This window comes from Ambystoma mexicanum, chromosome 14 (assembly GCF_040938575.1).
Source record: "Ambystoma mexicanum isolate Mex_15411 chromosome 14, UKY_AmexF1_1, whole genome shotgun sequence".
In the NCBI taxonomy this organism is placed as follows: Eukaryota; Metazoa; Chordata; class Amphibia; order Caudata; family Ambystomatidae; genus Ambystoma; species Ambystoma mexicanum.
In genome coordinates, this window is record NC_090940.1 from 97115562 (window position 1) to 97141640 (window position 26079).

Sequence of the window (26079 nt, forward strand, 5' to 3'; positions counted from 1 at the left end):
TGCCTGAGGAGGTTGGAGGATCAAGGGGACCAACAATGTCAATCCCTACCCTCTCAAATGGGACTCCCACAACTGGGAGAGGCACTAAAGGTGCCACATTCTTGGAACCAACCTTACCAGAAGTCTGGCAGGTATGGCAGCTCTTACAATATCTATCTACTTCAGCCCCCATCTTTGGCCAATAAAAGTAGAGTGAGAGCCTTTCCTTGGTCTTCTTGAAACTCAAGTGACCAGCCAAAGGTATCTCATGGGCTAGTTGTAAGAACTGTTGTCTGTTCTCTTGTGGGACTACAAGGCGTTTGTAGTCTCCAGGTTCAGACTCAGTGGGTTCACTGTAGAAGAGGCCATCTTCCCAGTGCAACCTATACTTCCCAGGCTCTTGCCCATCAGCTTGAGAAGCTGCCTGGTGGCGGAGACCTTCCAGAGTTGGACATTCTCTTTGCCCCTTACGGAAAGCAGCCCTGCTAGGCCCACCTTCTGCCAGTAAAGACTGCAGCTCAGGATGGTCCTCAGGGTCCAAATCTCCAATAAGGTTTGGGCCTCCCTCTAGCTCTTCCTCAGAGTCTAGCTCAACCACACAGGGTTGTACCTCCCTCTCAGCCTCAGCTGGAGGTGGAGTTACAGGTGTAACTTTGGACAACCTAGGGGAAGTCCTTGTTGGAAGCACTGGAGTGCTTGCTGCTGGCTTTTTCCTAGGAGTCTTGGGTTGCCCCTTTGCTCCTGATCTGGTTGTTACTGCAGTAAGTTGTTCCAGTGGGAGAGGAGTGATTTCTGTCATCTCCTGAGATAACCCTCTCAGGGTTTTCTCTCTTGCAGGTTTTGTGAGCTCCTGTAACCTTTTGCTAGGGGGTCTGGGGGTATGAGATACAACTCCAAGAGCTTTGAGGTCATTACCCAACAGAACCCTACCTGGCACTTCACATTGTACACTGACAGGTATTTTTACAGCCATATCATTACATTGGTTGAGAACTGGTAACTGGGGACACATCTGCACAGGCCCTCCAGCTAACTTGGTGAGGCATTTGGGTGCCTTAGCAACATCCTCTGCCTTGAAAAATGATTCATCCACCACAGTTATGCTGGCCCCAGTGTCCTAATGGCAGGAGTCTCCTGGCCATTCACTTGGACACTGTCCTTATAATACTCTTTAGTATTATCTGGGATAGAGTTATATACATCTAAATTCTGTTGTTCCCACAACCCCAGAGAGACTAAAGAAACACTAGCTGAGACTCCAGTGGGTTCATCAGCCAGTAATAGAAAGTTTCCACTTGCCATATGTACTTCCTCTTCTGGAGCGAAGGCTAAGGAGGCAAGTTGGACCCCTGAAGGTTTACCCTTACACCTGGGATCTCCTTTCACATGGTCAGTAGCCTTACAAACAAAGCATGAGCCAAAGGCTCGCTGGAATGGAGGCTTGTTCTGACCTCCTTCTGGTCTGGGACCAGAAGGTACACTAGCCTGATTCGGTTTCCCTTGTGGCTTACCCTTATAGTTTTGTTTGGGGCCCTCTTTGGAATTTGTAGTATTTGAATTCTCTTTGGAGTCCTTTTTAGGCTGTCTCTCCCCATCCTTTTTCTGAGTTACCCCAGAATCCTTGTGAGTGGCCCTGTTGGCAACCCACAAGTCAGCAGCCCTAGCTAGTTTCCGGGAATCTAATTCCTTGGAATCAGCCAAGTGTTGTCTGAGCTCAGGAGAGCAGGCATCATAAATAGTCTCCAACATAAACAAATTCTTCATACCTTCATAAGTGTTCACCTTGTAACCCTTAATCCATCCCTCTATGTTTTTCAACCCTTCACTCACCCAGGTAGCCCAAGGGGTACCATCATGCTTTTTGAGGCTCCTAAACCTCTTAAGATACTGGGAAGGGGTCTTCCCAAACCTAGCTATCAAAGCTAGTTTCACACATTCATAGTCCTTCTTATCCTCCTCCCCCATCTCCATTACCACATCAGTTGCAACAGGGGGAAGCCTAGAGAACAACCAGGTGAGTAAGTCATTTCCTGTGATGTTCTGGAGCCCATGATTATATTCAAACAGAGACAACCAATCCAACACATCCAACTTAGGCTCATACATACCAACCAATTCTTTAGGCATCCGGGGTCTTTTAGGACTGGAACTTCTAGAGGAGCCGGAGAGAGAAGCATTCTCAACAGATAATTTCTTCATTTCTAGCTCATACTTGAGCTCCATTTCCCTTAGCCTTAGTTCTTTGTCAGTTTGAGCATTCAGTTTCTTATACTCCAATTCTAGTTTCATTTTCTCCAGTACTGAGGACTAAATGTGGGACCTGGTAAAGGCCCAGTAGGTACAGCAGGTAGAGCAGGCAGAGGCCTAGGGGGGACAGTCACAACAGCCTCACCCTCCTCTTCTGACTCTTCCTCAGAATCATCAACATTTTGCTCCATGTTAATTTCAATACTGTCATCTACAGTTGCTGGAGTGGTAGGTTCCTCTGAACCCTCACCCAGACTTTGGTTAGCTAACAATCTTTCAATCAGCTCCATTTTCTTGCCCTTAGTCAGGAGGTCTTTATGTTTAAAGAGCACTCTTAAACAATCAGCAGTTTTGGCTGCAAGGGACTCTTGACTATAGCTTTCTATAACTGACATGTTAGAGGTTTACTTTTATAGTGCTAAGCTTTGTGGTTAGTTGCACTAAGGTATCTAAAGCACACTAAAATGTATACTTAATACAAATCCCACCCCTGCCACCAGTGTTAGGCAGAAACCTGTGCAGTTCCCTTAGGGAACACTGCAAAAGATTTAAGACTACAGGTATAGCAGTAAACCCACTTGGTAGCAGTCCGCACCACCCAGATTTACCTGGTAGCTGTGGCTGAGCAGTCAGACTTCCCTCAAGAAGAGTTAGGCAGTATGTAAAGTATACACAATAGGTACTCGGATACAATAGCACAAGCAAACACTGACCAGAGCTTGGTTTCAAAAGTATATAGTTATTTATTTATTAAACACACATAAGTTGAAATCACTCTAGCAAAATATAGTAAAAACACTTCAAACACAGTTATAATGAAAGCAGTTTCAACCCTTACTCCTATCTAGACAACTCTAGGTTAACACCACATAATTAAAACAGAGGTGAGCGCTTAACGTTAGATGACACTCTAGTAGGTTCAAGAAAGGGGATAAAAAGAAACAGAAATGGGTTAAACACACCACTCTAAGGTCCAGAACACTTGCAATAGGCTCAAAGAAGCACAAAGTCACAGGTGAGCAAAAGTCACTAGGCAGGGCCCACTCTTAGAGTAGCCGGAGTGAAAATGTGCCCAAGATCACACTGTCATTAGAGATTCAAAGTTTTGCAAAGAGTTAGAAAGAGTTTAGAGTGGCTTAGAAAGTTTAGCCAGGGTGTTCCAGGCACTCCCAGGTTCGAAAGCCGGGGGCTAAATCTACCCCGTACAGTCGGTGGCAAGGGAAGCCAGGCGGAACACGGTACCTTAAGCGGAAAGGATCCTCCAGCGGTGGCAGTTGTTCCAGGCAGTGGCAGCAAGGCTCGACGTCGGTCAGGGGAGAAGAAGTTCTCGCTGAAGAGCAGAAGAAGAGGGTCGTTGCACTGCCCGGGAAGAAACCAGCCGCGGAGTCCTCCGGTTAAAGGGTTGTACCGACTTTCGTGGTTGGGGTAAAAGTGGTGGGGTTCCGGTTGCCGGGGTGCTTGGCACTGGCAAGGCGGCCACGAGATACCTCGAGAAGCGAAAAGAAGGTGAAAACTGGTTGTCCCCACCAGTCAAGGGAAGGAGCCACTCCGTTAAGAGTTCTCCTCGGTCGTCGGGAAAAGTGGTGAGACGGTTCAGCAGGGCTCCACCGGGTGGTGTCGTCGAAGCAGGTCGGCTCAGCTCTTCCCTCGTCGGATTCTTGGTCCTGTGGCGACTTCTGAAGTTCCAGTCCCCAAAGCCCTGCTTTTATGCAGCAAACCCCCATTCACCCAGCCTAGCTGTCACTCAAACATGCTAAGTGGTGAGCCGGCCGGCTCACCACTTGGGCCAATCAGGACGGAGTGCGACTTGAGTTACCAAGTCCAGGGTGCCTAAATCCCCCTCCACCCCTCCTAAGTACCCCAGACAGAATGGCACCACTTTGGAGGGCTTCTGTGGAGAAGCCCGCCAAAAGTGGAACAAAGGGCTCCACTTTGGGTCAGAGTTACAGAGGCGAACGCCAACGCCATTTTAGAATCAAGTTTTGGCAAAAAGTCCCAACCGGAGTTATAAGAATAAATATATAAACCGGCGGTATGTTTAAGGCTACCGTAAATAAATAATTAAATGTGTTAGCCTAAAACAATGGGAAATCCCATAGGGAAATATTCGCGGTCGAATATAAAAAGTAGTTTCCACTGCCACCAGCCAAAACTCGATCAGGGGGGACGGAGACGTGCCCCCTCGACTAAGAGACCCTGGGGCAATCGAATTGCCCCAGCCAGTACGTCCACAATATGATGGTTTGTACTGGTTCTGTTCAGGATTCAAGACTAGCAAAGTCTTTGGTGACTTTACATGCCCTGGGAGACAGTAGTCAGTCCCAGGGTATGGAGTCTATGTTGGGGAGTCCCTAGGACACCCCTGGGTCACGGCACAGAGGGTGCTGTGTAACCCACATCACAAAAATACATGAGGCCCTATGGAGTAAAAGACCCCATAGCCCATTCAACACAAGGTTTAACCAAGAAAACACACTTCAACATGTCCAAGAGTGAGGGTGAAAGAGTCTCACTCTTGGCAGGAGAAAAAAAGAAACCCTAGAAATCCAGCAAAGCTGCTGGGGGACTCACTAGGTAGGGAAATTCAGCCTAAACAGAGAATTCTCCCTAACAGCGGCCTACGCTATGTCGAAGGCCGACGCTCCACCCACCGTCGCTACCTCCGACAGTGACGAGGAACGTGATACCACGACCTCCGCTACGGAAGTCGAAAACCCCCCTAGAGAGCGCACACGCGCTTCGTCTGTCCCCGGCCCCGACGGGCTCGGCTCACGCCCTGCTTATGGGGATGAACACCCCGGCGACATTGACGCACACAAGACCACACATAAGCACACAACCCATGGCTCTTCTTCGTCGAAGGCGAAGAGAGCATCAGCGCCCAAGGAGACGCAGGTTTCACCGGCGGCCTCCTCGGACCGTTCGGGTTCGAAGCCCCTCTCGCAACCGCAGCCGCGACCAGCGACTGGGCTTTCGGCAAATAAGGGCGCCGCCCCCAAATCATCGGCCGGCGCGCATCAGCAGAAAGCGCATGCCGCCGTAGAGCGATCGACACCCATAACGTCGAAACCACAGCCCTCCGCTGACAAACAAGTCGCTGAGAGCTTGGCGAGGATCGTGGTAGCCGACGCCCACAAGCGTACGCCGAAAGACTCGTCGAGCGCTACGCAAATGTCGAAAGACACGCCGAAAAGACAGGGACGATCTCCTTCAGTCGAAGGGATTCCCAACACACCTGAAGGCTTTTCGGAGGGCGACGGGACACTTTCCTCGACGTTGTGGGAGAGGTCGAGCCGTTTTCAGCTACAAGACACCAATTTTCCCCCGCTAGACCGCTCAGGGGTACCCCATGAAACCATGGAAAGGCTCCATCTCTGCATGGAAAGAATGGAGAGGTTTATGAATACCCAGAACCCTCCCACTCCCAAGAGAATAAGAGAAGGGCCTCAGGAGGACCCCAGGGGCAAAATTCCAAGACTAGTCAATCCCCACCAGGACACAGCCTCAGACTTCCATAGTGTGTATGACCTCACTGGGGAAGAACATTATTTTGAGGAAGAGGATGATTTTATGGACGAGGAAGAGGGACGAAACCAGGAGGAAGGTCTGGAAGACAGCCCAGACTTGGTAGGAGAAGGCTTCGGAGAAAATCCAGAAGAAGGACCTTCTCACCCCTGGCAATCCCCATCAATATATTCCGACACTGATGTCCTGAACCGAAATCCTCCTGACAATTCACCTATTAGAAACACGTCTCCCATTGACGATCAGCCCACATTTAATGCCCTGTTGCGCAGAGCAGCAGCACACTTCGAACTGGACACTGGGGAGCTCTCCCCTGAATTAGACTTTGTGGAAAGAGTAATTAAGGAAAAACCCCCGGTCAGTCAGACCAAACCTCTTCGGGAAAGCGGTGGATGAGGCTCTGGAGATGGCTAAAAAAGAGTTCGATACTATCAAAACTCTGGACCAAATCTCTAAGCCCTCTACCAGGCGCGGCTATGGCAACAAACGCTTTTTTCGTGGCCAACGCCAACCACAAAACCAGCAGCAACAGTACCCTGCCACCAATTTCCAGACCAATAGTGGCCAGTACAGCCAAAGAGGACAGCGCCGGGGCAAAGGAAGAGGGCGGGGGTCCACCCCCAGAGGCTCCCAAGCCCCTAACAACACCAAGTGACGCGAAGATTCGCGTCCCCTCCCATGCAACACCGGTCGGGGGCCGGATAACATCCTTTCTTCCAGCATGGGAGGGTATAACATCAGACCGCTGGGTTCTTTCCACCGTAGCCCACGGATACTGCATCGAATTCAACAGTTCCACAACATACAAACCCCCGAGCGGACGACGCATGTCACCAGAACATCTTGCCATCCTGCTACAAGAAGTACAACAACTGCTGGAAAAAGGAGCCATAGAGGTCGTGCCTCTATCTCGGGTAACGGAAGGTATTTATTCAGTGTACTTCCTTGTACCCAAAAAGGATCGAATCATGCGCCCTGTATTAGATCTGTGCCCAGCGAACAAGTTCATCAAACCCCAAAAGTTTCGTATGGTGACCTTACAGGAAGTGATCCCACTGCTATCACAGGGAGATTACATGACAACATTGGACATGAAAGATGCATACTTTCATATTTTAATGTTGCCAGCGCACAGAAAATACCTCCGGTTCATGATAGAGGGCAAACACTACCAGTTCAGAGTGCTACCCTTCGGCATAGCATCAGCACCGAGGGTATTCACGAAGGTGCTGGCAGTGGCAGCGGCCCACCTGCGCAGGTTGTCCATCCCAGTTTACCCTTACCTCGACGACTGGCTCATAACAGGGGATTCTTACGAAACATGCTTCTCCAATACCCAAAAGACTGTAGACCTTTTGTTCCAGTTGGGCTTCTTCATCAACGAAAAGAAGTCCAGCCTAGACCCCAGCCAAATCAAACAATTCCTAGGGGCTCTAATTCAAACAAAGGACGGCCTCGTCTTCCCCTCCAAAGAGAGGGTCCAAAACATGCTGTTTCAGATCCCTCAATATGTGACCGGTCGAGAGGTGACAGTACGCAAAGCAATGCGCTTGCTAGGCATGATGGCGTCGTGTTTTTATTTGGTACCTCACGCGCGCCTGCGCATGCGCCCAATGCAAGAGTGGCTCAACAGCCAGTGGTGTCAGGCCAGCGTACTATGGGACGATCTAGTGGTGGTCTTGCAGGCCTTAGTTCTCTCGCTACGGTGGTGGACAAAGGAAAACCTGGAAAAAGGGAAACCCTTTGCCACACCCACGGCGGAAGCCACTCTAACCACAGACGCATCCCTCACAGGATGGGGGGCTCACCTATCCCATCAGACTGCTCACGGAGAGTGGACTCCGAACGTAGCATCCAAACACATCAATCTTCTGGAGCTACTAGCGGTGTTCAAGGCGCTAAAAGCCTTCCAGGAACACCTACAAGGCAGGATAGTGATGGTCCTTACAGACAGCACCACAGCCATGTATTACATCAACAAGCAGGGGGGAACCCACTCTCCAGGACTGTCCAAACTGGCCCAAAACATATGGAAGTGGGCTCTCAAACGGAATATGTTCCTTCTGTCACAACATGTACCAGGGGAACTCAATCTGCTGGCAGACAAACTCAGCAGGGATTTCCCCCTGCCCGAAGAGTACGAATGGCGACTGCACGAAGACATCGTCTTCTTCGTCTTCACGCAATGGGGATTCCCAGAAATAGACCTGTTCGCAACCCTGGAGAACTCACAATGCCAAAGTTACGCCTCCAGGTATCCCCAGAACCAATCCAAGGGGAACGGTCTGTCGATTCAATGGTCAGGGAAATTTGTTTACGCTTTTCCCCCCCGACTCCCCTTCTCAACAAGGTGGTGCACAAGATGCACCAGGAACAAGTAACCATGATACTGGTGGCCCCAATGTGGGCCCGACGGCCATGGTTCGCTCACTTGATGGGGATGTCTCTATCTCCCCCAGTGAAACTCCCCTGCCCGTACAACATGCTGTCACAAGACAGGGGCAGGACTCTGCATCCATGCCCCCAGAACATGAACTTAGCAGCCTGGCTCCTGAAATCATAGAATTTGGACATCTACAGCTCCCGCAGAGATGCATGGACATCCTCAGGGAAGCCAGAAAACCTAACACTCGCCACTGCTATTCTAGCAAATGGAAGAGATTTGTCATCTGGTGCAGAGGAAAGAGCATCAACCCAATTGACTGCTCTCCCACACATATTGTTCTATACCTGACCCATTTATTGGATTCAGGTCTAGTGCTCAATTCCATTAAAGTCCACCTAGCGGCACTTTCTGCATACACCACTTCCCAACTCAAGGTGTCGTGGTGGAAGATCCCTGTTATAAAGGCCTTCATGGAGGGAGTAAAGAGAATACACCCCCCGATAGCTGACCCAGCTCCCGGATGGGACCTTAACGTGGTACTTACCAGACTCATGGGCTCACCATTTGAACCCATGCACAAAGCATCTCTTAAAGACCTCACTCTTAAGACTGCTTTTCTAATAGCTATCACCTCCATCAGGAGAGTAAGTGAACTACAGGCTCTTTCTGTTCTAGACCCCTTTGTTACAGTTCACAGAGATAAAGTGGTTCTACGCACTCACCCAAGGTTTGCTCCGAAATTCGTCTCAAAATTCCACGTAAACCAGTCTATAGAACTACCAGCGTTCTTTCAAAATCCTTCCAACTTGGGAGAAAGGACTCTGCACACACTAGATGTCCGCAGAGCGGTCATGTTCTACATGGAAAGAACCAGACCACTGAGAAAGACTAATCAGTTCTTCGTCTCGGTGGCAGCAGGAAGAGAAGGGGATGCAGTTTCAAAGTCCACTATTTCTAGATGGATTGTTCAATGCATCACTCTCTGCTATACTCTTGCTAAGAGAGAACTGCCCTTTAGGCCAAGAGCACATTCTACTCGAGGCACGGGGGCGTCCATAGCATTCATTGCAAATGTTCCCCTTGAGTCCATCTGCAAAGCGGCTACCTGGAGTTCTGTGCACACCTTTACAAAACACTACTGTCTAGATGCACACTCTAGATCTGACTCCCAGGTGGGACAGGCAGTATTAAGACATCTTTTCTCTACTGTTCCTTCTCATAACCCACCGCCAACTCCGGGTACTGCTCGCTAGTCTATGCACAGCATGTGATTCTAAGCAGATTAACAAACATCAGAAGACAATGCATTACTTACGTTAAAAGCATTTCTGATGGTTGTATCTGCTTAGATTCACATGCGCCCACCCTTCCTCCCCGCTCGGATGGAAGGAACATAGACATCCTTTTTCTATTTTTCTCTCTTTTCTGTACTCACTCACGTCTAGAAGGCTCCCTCAGGGCAGAAAAATACAAACAGAGGGACCTCGACGCGTGAAGGATTGTGGGTACAACGCACGTCACTATAGGGATAGTGTTACAGACACGCCTTGTCGACGTCCCCTTTTCGACTACGAAAAACAAAATGCAATACTCCGCAGTGACCACTGGATGTCGGACCTATGCACAGCATGTGAATCTAAGCAGATACAACCATCAGAAATGCTTTTACGGTAAGTAATGCATTGTCCTACCCAGCACACACTATCTTACAATAGGGTGCTGGAGGAGTTACTTAGTATCCCCTTTGTCTAGCTTCTCGTGTAACATTTTTGTTATCCTTTCTGCGATTAATGGATGATGTCAGTGTTTTACTTTTTACTACCGTGGTGTGTCTTTACCGCGGACTGCGTTCGTAGCTACAGTAAAGCACCCTTGGGTGCCTATTTTTGTCAAAATGGCCCCAGTCTTTTTTTTTGCCATTTCTCTGTGGAAAGGTCCTTCTTGAGATTCACTCTGCGCACCAAACCAGGTTTGGTCCCTTTGTTCGTTTTGTCTTTGGCGGGATTCATGAGTGAAGCCCGCCTCTGGCTCCAGAGTTTCTGGTGAGGGAGGTCCACGGAACTCCCTGTGCTTAATCTCCTAGGAGACTGGTATGCACTCTTAGGTGATTGGCCGGCTGGCTGTCCGGCAAGGGTGACTGACAGCTGAGCTGGAATTAATGGGAGAAACCTGCATAAAAGGCAAGGCTTTTTGGCTTGGAAAGCAAAGTTGACCACTGGACGAAGGAATCCGAAGAAGAACTTGAAGAAGACGCCTGCTGCAACTCCTGGACCGTTAGTTTGCCCGGTGAAGCCCTGCTGCTGTGCTGAAACGCCACTTTTGTTTCGATTAGAGAAGCCCTACAAGGATGACTTCTCCCCCTTGAGTTGGTGGGACCAATCAACTCCAAAGTAAGCCACCTGGACATCCTCTAGAATCTGGTTGTACTTTCACTGCAGTTGCTGTTGGAACAGCTTTTAAGCTGGCCAAGAGCTCCAGGAAGATCCTCCATACTCCCAGGAAGCAGGACTGGGCGAGCCTCAACCACCTCAACAGAGTGCTGGACCCCAGATGCAAGGAAAGTCCATCTCGACATCCAGGAACCCCAGTGGTGCTGTTGGCAGTAGAAGCGTGGAACTGAAACACTGAATTGCCATTTGTTTGAAGATTGCCGGTTGCTGTCAGTAACTGTGTCCCATTGCAGTGCAGGAGTCCCCAGCAGTCCTCCCTCTTGTCCCCACGACTGAGGCCCAGGATCTTCAGAGCTGCACAGGAACAGAAGTCATCTGCTGCATTTTTCTGCTAACTAAAGGTACTGTACAGTCTAAGAGAATTTACCTTCTTGTTGTAGAGTGGCTTACATCTTCTACTACTCATAAGTCAACAGCATGTGGCCCTACATTGAGTCTTCTTTTTCTTCAGACTTCTACAACATTGTGCAAATACTTTTATTACTTACCTGCAAGAAGTGCGTCAGCTCACATAGACATTTGCCCAATTGACATAGGCCTAGCCTGGTTCACTGAATGACTCTTCTCTCCTCTGACATTGTGTTGCACCTATGCTTCCAGGAAGGGGTTAATTTACTCTGCATTGGGGGGGTCCAAATGTATTTGCCTGGTTAAGAATATTTGTGATCTCTTGTTTGTTCTAATAACCTTTTCTTTGACACTCATCTCGGCACTATTCCAAATGCCAACAGAAAAATATTAATGTCTTAGCTATTTAAGTCACCTGAGGGTGTAGGAAGTGTCTGTGTGTCATCCCCAACGGGTATTTACTGATTTAGAAACTAAGTGTGTATTTTTAAGGTATTTGTGTGTTGCTATTTTATTGCTCCCTTCGAAGGAAGGCTTATTCAAATGACTGATGAACTAATAATTGTTTATTCAATTAACCTTGAGTGTAATTGTTTATTTGAATACTTCTCACTGTGAATCTTTGTGTAACTACTCTACAGCTCACATTGACCTCTCTTGAGATAAGCCTGGTTGCTCAGCCACACTACCAACCTGTGTAGTTCAGATTTATACCAAAGGTTGGGTCCTATTGCCAGGAGGCTAAGGTTGTTGTAGTGCACCCAAAGGGTACTACCCCAAATCTTTACCTAACACCATGTTGATTAAGGATGCACTGGGCAAACACCAGGTTGTACAGATTAATACTGAGCCTCATTAGAGTTGGCCGGTGCGCTGTCAACGTGCCAGTAATTCTGTTTACCGGCACGTTACCGCACCAGCTAACCCAGTATGCTAGTGTGGTCGGTGGAGGTAAATCCTGCGGGATACCATCAAACCTATGTGGCCCATTCCATTCAATGGGCCACCCACCTGTTGCAAATTGGCATTTCGGGCCAGGTCCTGGCATGGTTCTCATTTTTTTTGGCTGACCGCACTCGGGTATTCTCCCTTGGCGCCCTCCCAGATCCTGTGACCAAGGTGAGGAATCTGGGAGTCATTCTCTCCTCTTCTCTCTCCATGAATGACCAAGTGTCTTCTGTTTGCAAGGTTAGTCATTATCACCTTAAAACCTTAAAGAAGGTGCTTCCTATGTTACCAGCTGTTCTGCATCCCCCGGTGGTTGCTGCCCTTGTGCTGAGCAGACTTGACTATTCTAATTCCTTAAATCTGGCTCAGCCCAAGGGCATGATACAACGGCTTCGGTGTTTACAGAATCTGGCCGATCTCCTTATGGGGCCCACATTTCCCCTGTTACGTATCCTTCACTGGCTCCCAGTCATGCAGCGGATTGTTGAAGTCTGCTCTTTGGATAACCGTTGCCCAAGCAATCTATCACAAGGTGAAGCTCCTTTCTTTTATTGAGTGGGGAAACATCCACTGTGCCTTCCTCAAATTTGTGTGCCTAGCTACTTCAGAGTCCTGCATCTCTTTGCTCGTCGCTCTGAAGATTTGTGGCCTTGTAGCTGGCATCCACCATCCATGGAGGGGACTTTTCCTTGTGTCTGGATCTCACAGCCTGGTGCTGTAAAACTTGGTGCTCTCATATCATTGGCAATGGACATTGCTGCTCTCAGCTAAGAAAGGGAACCTTGCTGGTGTCCTATGTCTTTGTGTTTGCAGGCCATGTGCAGGTCACTTCGTCTGCTCATTGTCTGTGGCATCTTGTGAGTCGTCCATTGTTGTGGCCGACGTTCTTCAACTTCATCTTGATTCCAGCCCGGTGTTGAATCTTGCTAGACTGCTGACTGAGACTGGATCTGCCAAGTCACTGGACTCGGTTATCAAACGAAGTACACTTTACATTCATGACCCCTAGACCTCCCATGCTAGAATTTACGAGAGTTGTTGTCCTCAAAGGCCCTGACATTTCTGGAGTAATCTTTTATTCTGGCGTGTACCATTGACTGATTTGCATACCTGTTTAAAATCCCCATGGTCCCCATGCACTAACCTTAGCTGGTAAACCCTACCCTGCAGCTACCTCTTGCCGTTCCTTTGGTGGTTGAACCTGTGTTTTGAAATCAAATCTTGCCAGAGTTCCTCATTAACGTCCAGAATTGGTAGGTGCGCCTGCCTTCACAGGAAAACTCCTTTTGATTTACTGTCTAAAGCACCAATTACTGCAAGGAGCCCGTCACTTCCTATTGGAGCACTTTGAATAGCTATTGAATTCTTGCTCTTGGGTTGAATGTAAGTTTAGTTACTGTACACTGATGCTGCCTTATTGTATAAGGGCTTTAATAACTTGTTTTAGCACCCCCCGCCCACACACACATTGTCTTTGTAACAGAATTCACTTGCAACTCTGTTCATTCTGTAGTGATGGCCCCCAAGTGAACACCCAGTAGTGGTTGTATACATATATACATGCTTTCTACTTGTATTCTAGCTTGAAGACTTTTAATTTTATACAAAGGTGGATAACCTATTACTTGGCAAACTCTAATGTATGTTAATTGTACTTCACACCAAACTTCTGATCTCCTGAGTCTAAATGTTATTGGTTGGCCTGGTTACCGGTCAGTTTGGTTAGACATTTGTGTTAAACATGTTCAGGTCCACTAATTTGGGTTTCCCAAAACCCTACGCCAGTGTGGTTCTGCTAAACCTCTTAACGGTAACATACCATTTATTGTATTTTTTTTTTGTTTTTATTGTACATTTGTATGGTGCCTATACACAAGTATTTCCAGGCGCCACAAAACAAGATTGGGGGGGCAGGGGAGAAGACATGGGAATCATGAACAACACTGTTATATTGCCTTTGTGACAATCCTACCGCGCAAGTACTTGACAAGGAGCTAAGTGCAAGGGGGGAGGGGGCAGGGGGTAGAGGGAGAAGTGCAGGAGTGGGGTCCCCCACGGGAAGTGCTGGGCGGGCCAAGGTAGCAAGTGCCAGGGGAAAAAGGGGGAAAAGGTAGAGACCATGTGGTCATTACTTTATTGTATTCTTATGAGAGTATAATCTGTACCCTACTATGAGCTCTTCCCCAAAGCCTCAACTGCTCTGCCCAACTACCACTGTGCGAGTCAGGAATAACTTTACAGGAAACCAGTTTACCACTAACTTGTTGAACTCCCCAAGCCCCCCCCAGAGGACCTTTTAGAAATGCACCTACCACAATGTCCCAAAGTATAAATGGTTCAATTTCCATAAGTAGCATGGAATTGTACCTTTTTGCTGACAATAAAGGTCTGCAAGGACCAAAAGTTCTAAAAATGCTACCACCAAAGGTTTGAACGTTTGGTGGTAGCATTGCAGTTAAGTTTTTTTTAAAAAGACTGCGGGGGCTACGGGTGTGTCCCCCGCAACACACCGCACTCGGCTCACTATACTGTGTGGTATAGTGAGCGGAGTGTTGGGGGGGACACCCCCGCAGCACATCTGCAAAAAATAGAAACAAAACAAAGGCTGCAGGGGTGTCCCCCCCGCAACACCCCACTCACTATACTTCACAGTATAGTGAGCGGAGGTTGCGGGGGAAACCCCTGCAGCCCCCGTAGTATGTATGTGTGTTCGCATGAGAAGGGTGCAAACTTTTGGTAGTTCGCACCTTTGGCATGCGAAAGTTACGACCGTGGTAAAATTATCCGCGGTCGGATCATGTAGATCCAGTAGCATTCCAAGTAATGCCATCAAATAGGCTGACATTCAAAAGTGAAACCATTTTATTCCTGTCATTCTGAAGGGTGTGATTTGAAGCTAATGAGCATTTGCATTTCTGAGTTGTATATCACTCCCTGAAAGTTTAAATGCTTAAGGCACAAAATGACTATGTGAAAGTGGTTTGCTCGACTGCACTCAATCGGAAAAAGTTTTCTCAGTTTTAGTTTTAGTTTCCTTGTTACATGGCTCCCTTTTTTAAAATAATTTTTGTTTTGTTTCACTTCTCCAGGGCATTATTTATTATGTAACAACTTCATCAAAGCTGGAGGACTGGTTGGCCAACGAGACCATGCAGGATGGTCTGCGCCCTTGCTCGGACCGCTGCTATGTAGATGTGGACCCAACATTTAATCCAAATATCGATGAGGATTATGACCTGCGGTTAGCTGGAATCTCCAGAGATAGCTTTTGTGGCATTTACCTCAACTGGATTGAGTACTGTTCCTCAAGAAGGGAAAAGGTAACCAATGTTAAAATAGACCACACTTCGTGCCATGCTTGGCTCGTTGCTGTTCAATGTAAGCCGCATATTAAAGGTATATTATTCAGGCCAAGCATTTCATGGAATGCGGTCACTAGCTCCATGTTTTTGCACCAATTGATATTGTAATAAATGTTCTATGTGCCTCATGGCTTATTTGCGGAATAGGACTGATCATAAAGGATAGTTGGCGAATTTCTTGAATAAACGTTATTAATAGGACTGATCATAAAGGATAGTTGGCGAATTTCTTGAATAAACGTTATGAAATTGAGTTGTAGCTGAAACTGCAGTAAAATTATTTCACAATTTGGAAGCATTTGACAATTTCTGCTGTACATCTGCACCTCCGATGTACCTGGTCCCTGTCTCATTCACAAAATCTGATCTGCAAATTGTGCACAAACTAGCCTAGATATTGGGAGCTCTCCAGTGGTCTGGAGAAAGGTACTCCTTTGAAGCTTTCGAGATTTTACTTGGGCTCTATTTCTGACACCAAGTTATAGCACTCTGCTTGGCTTAACGGATGTTTGCTTAATGAGATATTGGCTCACCAAATGGTAGAATACCATAAGTCAAGGCAACCCTTCAGGAGTGAACTGGTTTAAAGTTACAGCAAGCACGTTCGATTTTTACACAGAGGGAAGGACCACGCAATATATCTGTAAAGATATATTTCTGATGCTTGTGAATCTGCTTAGAATCACATGCTGTGCATGTAGTCCGACACCGAGTGTTAATAGCGGAGTATTTCATCTTTCTTTCAAAGATCGAAAGGGACGTCGACATGGGCGTGACTGTAACACTATCCCTAACGTGTAGTGTACCCAAAATCCCTCACGCGTCAAGGTCCCTCTGGTTGTCTTTTTTTTTTTGTTGCCGTGAGGGAGCCTTCTAGTCGGCATGAGCGAGTACAGAAGGGACTAGGTGTAAAATGTCTGTTCCTTCTACTCCACGAGGGAAGGAAGGGTGGGCGCATGTGAATCTAAGCAGATACTATCATCAGAAATGCTATTACGGTAAGTAATGCATGTCTTCTGATGCTTGAGAATCTGCTTAAAATCGCATGCTCTGCATAGACTAGCGAGCAGTACCCAGATTTGGTGGTGGGATATGTGAAGGAACAGTAGCAAAGAGATGTCTTAGCACCGCTTATACCCACTTGAGAATCAGACCTAGATTGAGAATCTATGCAGTAGTGTTGTGTAAAGGTGTATACAGAACTCCAGGTTGCTGCTTAACAAATGGACTCCAGAGGAACATTTGCAATTAATGCTATGGTAGCCCCTGTGCCCCGAGTAGAGTGCGCTCTAGGCATGAAGGGCAGGTCTCTCTTGGCAAGAGTGTAACGCAGTGTGATACAGTTCACAATCCAGTTTGAAATAGCTGATTTAGAGACGGTCCCTTTCTCTACCGGCTGCCACTAAAACGGAAGAACTGGTTTGTTTTCTTTAGTGGCTTTGTCTTTTCCAGATAATGGGTAACCGCTCTCCTAACATTTTTTGTGTGGAGGCTCTGTTCTGCCACGTTAGTGGGGTTTTGGAAAAAGGTGGGTAGTTGTAGGGTCTGGTTTACATGGAACTTTGATATGAATTTAGGCGTATATCTTGGGTGAGTGCAGAGGAGCACCTTATCTTTGTGAAGCATGACAAATGGTTCCTGAACTGAAAGGGCCTGCAGTTCTCTTAACTCCTTTTTGAGGTGATCGCCAACAGGAAGGCGGTCTTGTAGGTGAGGGCTTTCAGGCTAGCCTTGTGCATTGGTTCAAAAGGAGGCCCCATTAATCTGGTAAGTACAACATTCAGGTTTCACCCGAGAGCAGGGTTTGAAATGGGGGTGGGGGGTGGATCCTCTTTACCCCCTCCATAAATGCTTTAATCACTGGAATTTTCCACCACAAGACCTTGTTTTGGGACGTGGTGTAAGCTGAAAGCACAGCTAAGTGGACCTTTAGGCAATTGAAAACCACACCTGAATCTAACAGGCAAGTTAGGTACAGGACAATATGTTTTGGTGTGCAATCAACAGGATTGATGCCCTTGGTATTACACCAAATGACAAAGTGTTTCCATTTGCTGCAGTAGCAGTGTCTGGTGTTATGTTTCTGTGCTTCCCTCAGTATGTCTATACATCTTTGAGGGAGTTGGAGGTGCCTGAACTCTCTACTCTCAGGAGCCAGGCTAAGTTAAGAGTTTGAGCGCATGGATGTAGTATCTCTCCCTTGTCTGGAGATGGCATGTTGTAAGGGCATGGCAGTTTCCTGGGAGGGGAGACTGATATTGCCATGAGATGGGAGAACTTAGGTTGGCGGGCCCACACCGGGGCCACCAGAATCATCCTGACTGGCTCTTGGTGCATCTTGTGCACTATTTTGTTGATGCAGGGTATTTGGATGGGGGGGTTAGGGAGGGCTGAAGCGTAGGCCAATTTCCCAGACCATGTTATCCAGCGACCGTTACCCTTGGAGGGGTTCTGACGGTACCTAGAAGAGTAATCTTGGCATTGTGCGTTCTCCAGAGTTGCAAACAAGTCAATCTCTGGGAAGCCCCAATCTGCGAAGACGTTGAGTACAATGTCCTCATGTAGTTGTCACTCATACTCTACGGGAAGGGGGAAGTCTCTGCCGAGTATGTCCGCCAGAAGATGGAGTTCCCCTGGAACGTGTTGTGACAGGAGGAACATCTTGTGTTTGAGAGCCCATTTCCATATGTTATGTGACAGTTTGGACAGCCCTAGAGAGTGAGTGGCCCCTTGTTTGTTTAGGTAATACATGGCCCTAGTACTGTCTGTGAGAACTAGAACTGTCTTCCCCTGGAGGTGTTTGGAAAACCTTTAGGGCCTTGAGCACTGCTAGCAATTCCAACAAGTTTGTGATTGGATGCTACCACTGGGGACCACACGCCGTGCGCCATCTGTTGAAGGAGGTGAGCCCCCACCCAGTCAGAGAGGCGTCTGTGGTAAGAGTGGCTTCTACTGCGGGGGTGGTGAAGGTTTTTCCCTGCAGAAGGCTTTCCCTTGACCACCACTGAAGAGACTGAACGAGGGCTGCCGAGACGACCACTAGATCGTCCCACTGTCCGCTGGCCTGACACCATTGGCTCGAGGGCCACTCTTGCATGGGGCGCATGCGCAAGCGAGCATGTGGAACTAGCTAAATGCAGGAGGCCATCATTCCTAACAGTCGCATGGCTTTGCGTACGGTCACCTCGTGACTGTCTGCATAGTGAGGAATCGAACAGCATGTTTTGAACCCTCTCGTTGGAGGGAAAGACAAAGCCGTCTTTGGTCTGAATTAGAGCTCCCAAAAATGGTTTTACTTCACTGGGGTCTAGACTGGACTGCACTTTTTCTCATTGATCGAGAAGCCTAGCCTGAAAAGGACATCTGCCGTCTTCTGGGTATTTGATAGGCATGTTCCGTATGAATACCCTATTTATGAGCCAGTCGTCCAGGTACGGATAGACTGGAATGGACTGCCTGCGCAGGTGAGCAGCTACTACCGCCAGTGCCTTCGTGAACACCCTTGGAGCTGAGGTGATGCTGAAGGGAAGAACCTTAAACTGATAGTGGGAGTCCTGCATCATGAACCTTAGGTACTTTGTGTGCTGGCAACATTGAAATATGATCGAACCCAATGCATTCATGGAATGGAATGGAAACACGCAGGATGTGAGAAACTGAGAAAGATGTTTCAGGGGAACGACCTTCAATCCTTTTTGCAGTTTAAACAAGATTTTGGTCTTTGGGAAACTAGTCGTTTTTAATATTTGAAAGGTGGCAGTAAGAGATTGAACAGCATTTGAAAAAGGTGACATCTAACCCATGTAGCCCTCGTTGTCCCGGGAGGATAGCTTAACAGCAACGTGCGCGCCTTGGAACCAAGACGACAAAAAGCAACACAGGTTTGTTTAAGCGCGTTATAAATAAGCAACTAAGACAACAACAAAAAACTATTACGCAACAAAAATAAAAACAGTTGCTGTAACAGCGCCTCAATGCCCGCGGGCTGTGTGAGCTCTTTAAAAAAGGCAAAAATAAAATGTAAAAAGCTCTTATTTCAAGCCTATATAAATTGATGTTGTTAGATACCGCTCCAAAGTCTTCAATAAGTTATAAATACTGGCTTCACACACTTGGGGGGAGGAAGTGCCGGAAGAAGATTGGGATGCACTATGGAAAGGAATACCCAGATTTACTAGGCAAATCCAAATTGGAGAATGATGGTAGAAATTATTGGTGCAATGGCACTATACACGTGCTTGCTTAAGGAAAATGAAGTCTTCCATTTTGGATAAATGTTGGAGGCAGTGTGGAGGGTGGGAGATTGGAAACGTGTGGTAGATGTTGCCCGGGGCTGGTGCAATATTGGGAAGAGGTTAATAAATGTATGGTGCAAATGTTTGATTTGCAAGAACCCAGAACTTTGAGATCGTGTCTCTTGGTAGTGATGGAAGAGCACTTTCGACAAAGCTCCAAAGAAACGTCAAAAGCGTTTGTTACAGCTAGCAGCGCTATTGGTGATCGCCCAAAAGTGGAAGTCGAAATGGAACCAGAGCCACCCCTCCTCCCCCCCAGGACAGGAATATAACCCTGGCATCTGCATAGCGGGGAGGTGTGGGAGAGCGGCTGCCGCACGGCATGGTGAAACCAGAACAGCAGGATGTAACTAGTAAGGAGGACTGAGGCACACAACACGACTCACTACCAACCTGTGAGGAATTCCTAGAGGGGTTATGCAAAAGAGCCGTGTGAGACCAGAACACTGCAGCTCATGCATGCCTTCCAACACCCAAGAGAACTAATATAAACGGGCCATACCCGGAGGGACTGGCCCGCCACATTTGCAAGCACAGACTGCAGAGAACGGTCAGACACGGTTGTGAAGGGTGAGCACAGGATCTGAACAGAGAATAGTGCCTTCCAGCAAAAAGTGGAAGTGGTTAATACGGCCCCCGGCACATCTCTGATTTGACATGTCTGAAGCGGGGCAAGTGACCTGCTAAACACTTTATATGGGTTTAAGGAGCGCTGGAGGGGACGGCAGCGGAGGAAGAAGTGGGGTCACGGAAGCCCAGGCACAGGGGTAGACCGGAGGACCAAGTGAGCACTAATCTACAAGTCCAGGTGCTGAAGAGAACGCAAGCAGGAAACAGACACCGAATATCCAGGCGACCAGGGAAATGACTAGAGACAAAGACAAAGTTAAGAAGTCGGGACATCAGACGAAGATGGACTTCGAGAGGATTGGGGCCTCCGACGTATTCCATATCTATGACATGTAATCACCACAGCTGTGCTGCTTCGGAAAATCTTCGGCTCCTGCGTCGATACGCCGCCCTCGAGGACCTCCTCCGACGGCCGACGTCACTGGATGTTATAAGTAGGACGCACGCCGCCCGTAGCCTCAGTTCTGTTTTTTCCGCGAACGTGTTCGCTTCGGAGATCTAAGCGCGCCTCGACTCTTTGGAGTTTCTGTTCTTTCTCGGTTCTTCGAACCTGTTCGTATTGTGAAGTATATTCTTTGTGAAGATGTCTACCTAGTCTTCCACCCCGCGTCCGGGCTTTAAGAAGTGCGGGGACTGTGGGTCCAAGATGTCGGTGACTGACTCGCACAACGCCTGCCTCTGGTGCCTCGGGGAGGCCCATGACACGGATGACTGTCGACTGCCAGTTGCTCACGTCCTAAGCCTTGCGGGAGCGCAAGAAGAAGTTATCGGTAGGAAGGTGTCCAAGCCACGGAAGTCGAGGTCTGCTGGGCTTTCGACGGACGATTTGAGGGGCGACTCTCCGCATCGTCGTCAGAAGTCCAGTGGGTCTCGGTCCCGGAGTCGGTCCCGCCACTCCTCTGCCTCTTTGAGGCACTCCGGGAAGCGCCGTCATCGGTCGCCTTCCCCGTCCTCATCAGAGGACTCCGCCCGTCGGCGAGTCACTTACCACACCAAGCATGCGACGCCGGAGGAATGGGCTCCCTTCAGGAAGAAAATGTTGGCGATTCTGGAGTCGCAGGGCACTGGTCCGTCCGCGCTTCTGAGTGGGGTCGGTCGTGATCGGTCGAGAGACACCGCTCGCATGCCTTCGGGCTCGGGTGGTCGGCACGATTCGCAGAAAAGGTCCCGCTCGGACAAGGGGAATCGTTCTCGTCATGCCCGTTCCAGGTCCCGTCCTCGACGCGCTCGAGACCGTGTGCACCTGTGGTGTCTTCGATGAAGACATTGACGCCGAGGTCGTCGACAGACTCTTCCGAGGCCCCGCCTCCGAAGAAGTCGTCGACGCCATCGGCGCCCAGGCTGTCGAGGGCCACGCTCGGGGCTCCGGCCTCGAGGACTGTGTCGACGCCATCGATGCTGTCGGCGTCGACGCCCATTCCCTCAACGCCTTTCGAGGCTGTTTCGACGGGGGTTCCCCGGGGCTCGGTGAAAGACTCTAGCAAAGGTCAAGCATGGCTTTGTTCCACATCATGTGCCTTCTTACTGCCAGCTTGAGTTTATTTCGGAGGTGGATGAGGGCTCTGGTGATGGCATGGTTCCGGATACGGTGCCGGACGAGATTCTCTCGGGCCATTGCCAAATTGAGGACCTGCGGCAGTCCCTGCATGATGCCAGTGGGCTGGACACCTCTCCGGAGGTGGAGCTTTGTAGGCCTGAGCCTGGCACTCATGCCGACTCCTCGTACCGGCGTCTTATGTCCAGTGTCACCGAGTACTTGGGATGGTCCGCTCCCCCAGGGGATTTTCTTACGGATGACCTATACGGATATCCTCGACCAAGGCTCACCAACTGACCCGGTACTACCGTTCCATATGGCTCTACAGAGGAGGGTGGCGGCGGCGGCTTGGACTGCTCTGGAGAGTCTCCCGGCAGTTGGAAAGTCTTTGCCGCGAAAATACCGCCCAGCCAGTAGCGATCCCTGCTACTTGACCACGCACCCTACTCCGGAGAGTTTGGTGGTGCAGGCGGCTACGGCCCCGGTAAAGCGGGCGTCGTATCCTACCATCCCTCCTGATAGGGACGACAAGCGTTTTGACGGCTGGGCAAAGAAAGTGTTTTCTTCAGGGGGTATGACACCTCAGGCGGCCAACTCCGTTTGTGCCTTGTCTCGTTTCACGCACACTCTGTGGAACTGTTTCCTTAGCGGCTGAACATATTCCTTAAGGGGACGAACGGGATGGTTTCCTTGCCATGGTTCAGGATGGCAAGGATGCCATGTGTGAGGCCGTTCAGTCGGGTTTGGACATGGCAGATTGCGTCAGCCGGTCCATGGCAGCGAGCACCGTTATATGCAGGTTTGTGTGGTTGCAGAAGTCGGGGTTTGCTCCTGATGTGCAGGTCCGGCTTCTCAACATGCCCTTTGACGGGGAACATCTTTTTGGCAGCAAGGCTGACGAGAGCCTTGAGAGGTTGCAGACCTCGAAAGCTGCAGCGGAGTCGTTGGGTGCTGCAGTTCACCAACCTCGGCCTTTTCTTCCTAGGGGACAGCAATGGAGGGGAGGTTCCTTTCGTCATTACTCATCCTTTGGTAAAGCGAGAGGAGCTGCCAGCCAAAGGGGCCACCATAGGAGTGCCAGAGGTGGAAAACAAGGTACTAGAGATGCCAAGGCCGCTCGGGCTGTTGCCTCTTTGCCCTCCGGCAACGCCGCAGTCGCTTCAGCTCAGTCTTGAGGCCATATCCCATGATTCGCCGGTTGGGGGAAGGCTGGCGCAGCATCTTGCAGAGTGGCGCGCCATTACTTCAGATGTGTGGGTTCTGGAGATCAAAACCCACGGCTACTGTCTTCCCTTCTGGCAGAGGCCTCTATACAATCCACCGGGGAATCTCTCTTTGAAGAGTCCGGATCCGCTCCTTGCACAGGAAATTCAATCCCTGCTGGAGAAAGGCGCCATAGAACTGGTGCCTATAACGGAGAGGAACAACGTATGGTATTCCCCTTAGTTTTTGATTTCCAAGAAAGACTGGGGATTGAGACCCATCATGGACTTGCGCGGTTTCAACTCACTCCTCAGGAAGGACAAGTTCAAGATGGTTACTCTCTCTCAAGTCCTCCAGGCCCTTCAACTTCAGGACTGGTTGGTGTCTCTCGACCTCAAGGACGCTTATTTTCATGTGCCGATGCATCCAAAGCACAAGAAGTACCTGAGGTTCGCGGTTGGCGACTCGCACACTCCGTTTCGGGTCCTGCCATTCGGATTGACCTCCGCCCTGAGAGTCTTCACCAAGCTCATGGTAGTGGTGGCAGCGCACCTCAAGAAAGGGGGGATTCACGTCTACCCCTACCTGGACGATTGGATGATCAGGGCGCTCTCTCCCGAGCAAGTCCTGGATCATCTGTCAGTCACCTGCCACTCCCTCCACAAGCTGGGCTTCTCCATTTGACACCAACTCAGAGGCTTCAGTACATCTGAGCAGTGCTCGACACGTCCCTGGGGCAGTGTTTTCCTCCCCAGGTGAGGGCTCATCACATTCAGCAGATGGTGCACAAGTTTCAGCTTGCCTAGAGTCTCCCAGCGTTTGAGTTCTTGAGATTGCTCGGACTCACGGCATCCTGCATTCTTCTGGTGCCAGAGGCCAGGTTGCGCATGAGATCTTTGCAATGGGCACTCAAGCTCCAGTGGTCTCAGTCCTCCGGCAGGATGTTGGACCCTGTTCAGGTGCCGTCTTCGGTCACCAAGGACCTTCTGTGGTGGGCCGTCGAAGACAATCGGATGAAGGGGGCTCCGTTTTGGCTTCCCTGGCTGGAGGCGACGATCGTGACGGACGCATCCCTCACGGGATGGGGAGATCATGCCAACGAATTGACAGTCAGCGGTCGTTGGTCTCCGTCGGATTCCAGACTCCATATCAATCTGTTGGAGCTGAGGGCCGTCAGGCTAGCCCTGAAGGCTTTTCTGCCAACTGTGCGAGGGTAGAATGTCCTGATCCTGACGGACAACACGGTGGCCATGCACTACCTCAACAAAAAGGGGGCGTGGGGGGGCTGGGTCACTTCCTCTGTGCAGGGAGACGATGCAGTGTTAGGGAGAATTCTTTCTTTAGGCTGAATTTCCTAACCTAGTGAGTCCCCCAGCAGCTTTGCTGGATTTCTGGAGTTTGTTTTTTTCTCCTGCCAAGAGTGAGACTCTCTTTCTCCCACTCTTGGACATGATTTATGGTGTTTCTTTGACTGTCAATGTGTTTTATGGGCTATGGGGTCTTTTACTCCATAGGGTCTCATGTGTTTTTACTATGTGTGTTACACCGCACCCTCCGTGCAGTAACCCAAGGGTTTCATAGTGACACCCCACCATAGACTGTATACCGTGGGACTTACTACTGTCTCCCAGGGCATGTAAAGTCACCATTGGCTTTACTAGTCCGAAATTATTAACAGAAACCAGTACAAACCATCATATTGTGGACGTACTGGTCGGGGCAATTCGATTGCCCCGGGGTCTGTTAGTCGAGGGGGCACGTCTCCGTCCCCCCTGATCGAGTTTTGGCTGGTGGTAGTGGATACTACTTTTTATATTCAACCGCAAATATTTCCCTATGGGATTTTCCCATTGTTCGAGGCTACCAACTTTAATTATTTCATTCTCATAGCCTTGAACATACCGCCATTTTATTTAATTAATTTTAATTCGCCGGTTGGTATTTTTTGCCAGGACTCGATTCTAAAATGGCGTTTGTGTTCTCTTCTGTGACTCCAACCCAAGTCGAGCCCTTTGTTCCACTTTTTGGCGGGCTTCTCCACAGAAGCGTCCAAAAGTGGTGCCACTCTGTCTGGGTACCACAGGGGGTGTGGGAGGGGGTTTAGGCACCCTGGACTGAGTTACCTTGGTAACTCAAGTCGCACTCTTGTGTGATTGGCCCAAGTGGTGAGCCGGCCGGCTCACCACTTAGCATGTTTGACAGCTAGGCTGAGTGAATGGGGATATGCTGCATAAAAGCAGGGCTTTGGAACTGGAACTTCAGGAGTCGCCACAGGACCTGAGAATCCGACGACGGAGAAGCTGAGCCGACCTACCACGACGACACCACCGGTGGAGCCCTGCGGAACCGACTCACCACTTCCCGACGACAGAGAAGATCTCCCGGCTGGAGAGGCTTCTTCCCCTGACTGGTGGGCACAACCAGTTTACCTTCTTCTCTTCGCACCCCATACCGGTCTGTGGTCAAATTACCTGTGCCAAGCACCCCGGCAGCCGGATAGCCACTTAACACTGGACCGCGAATCAACGGACCGCTCCTTGTACCTGAGAAACTCTGCGGCTGGTTTCTTCCATGGCAGTGCAACTGACTCCTGTCTTCCTCCCGACGAGATCCTCTCTTCCCCCGGACGAAGCACCGACTTGCATCCGCTGCCAGGAACAACTGCCCCCGCTGGAATATTCTCACCACTTTAAGGTACCGTGCCCGCCAGGCCTCCCTTTCTAAAGATTGCTACAAGGTAATAATAACCCCTTAACCTTCTGGGCTGGCCGCCTTGACCCTCTAACTGGTCCCTTTCTTTGGTCCAACTCCTTTTTGAACCGTTACAAGACTTTTGTGCACTGCAACCGTGTGACCATGGACACATTTCGTTTTGATCCTCTTAAAGCGGATCCGGCCTACTGACTCTGAATTCACGGTGTTACTTTGCCTTCCTTTCTTGTTGTGTTTGTGAAAAAGTGTTGGGATCTGTTTCAATTTATTCTGTTTTTCTCTCCCTTTTTTAAAACAAATTATTAGAGTGCCATCTACGTTAAGCACTCACCGCTGTCTGAAAATAAGTGGGGCTTTACTTAAGACTTGTCTAATATTCTTTTAAGGGAGTGTATATCTTTTAGTGACCGTGTTTTTGAATTGCTTACTATTAGTGCCTGTGTGTTTTTCTAGATGT

The 26079-nt window shown here is 49.2% G+C and overlaps 1 protein-coding gene across 5 annotated transcripts in view; it reads left to right on the forward strand.

Moving 5' to 3' along the window:
• Positions 1–26079, forward strand: part of PCNX1 (pecanex 1) — a 1666514-nt gene that overhangs the window by 1273763 nt on the left and 366672 nt on the right. For all 5 annotated transcript variants that reach the window (XM_069638600.1, XM_069638595.1, XM_069638598.1 and 2 more), the window contains exon 28: positions 14973–15203. In XM_069638600.1, the coding sequence (XP_069494701.1) occupies positions 14973–15203 (231 nt within the window). The remainder of the gene's footprint in view (positions 1–14972; positions 15204–26079) is intronic.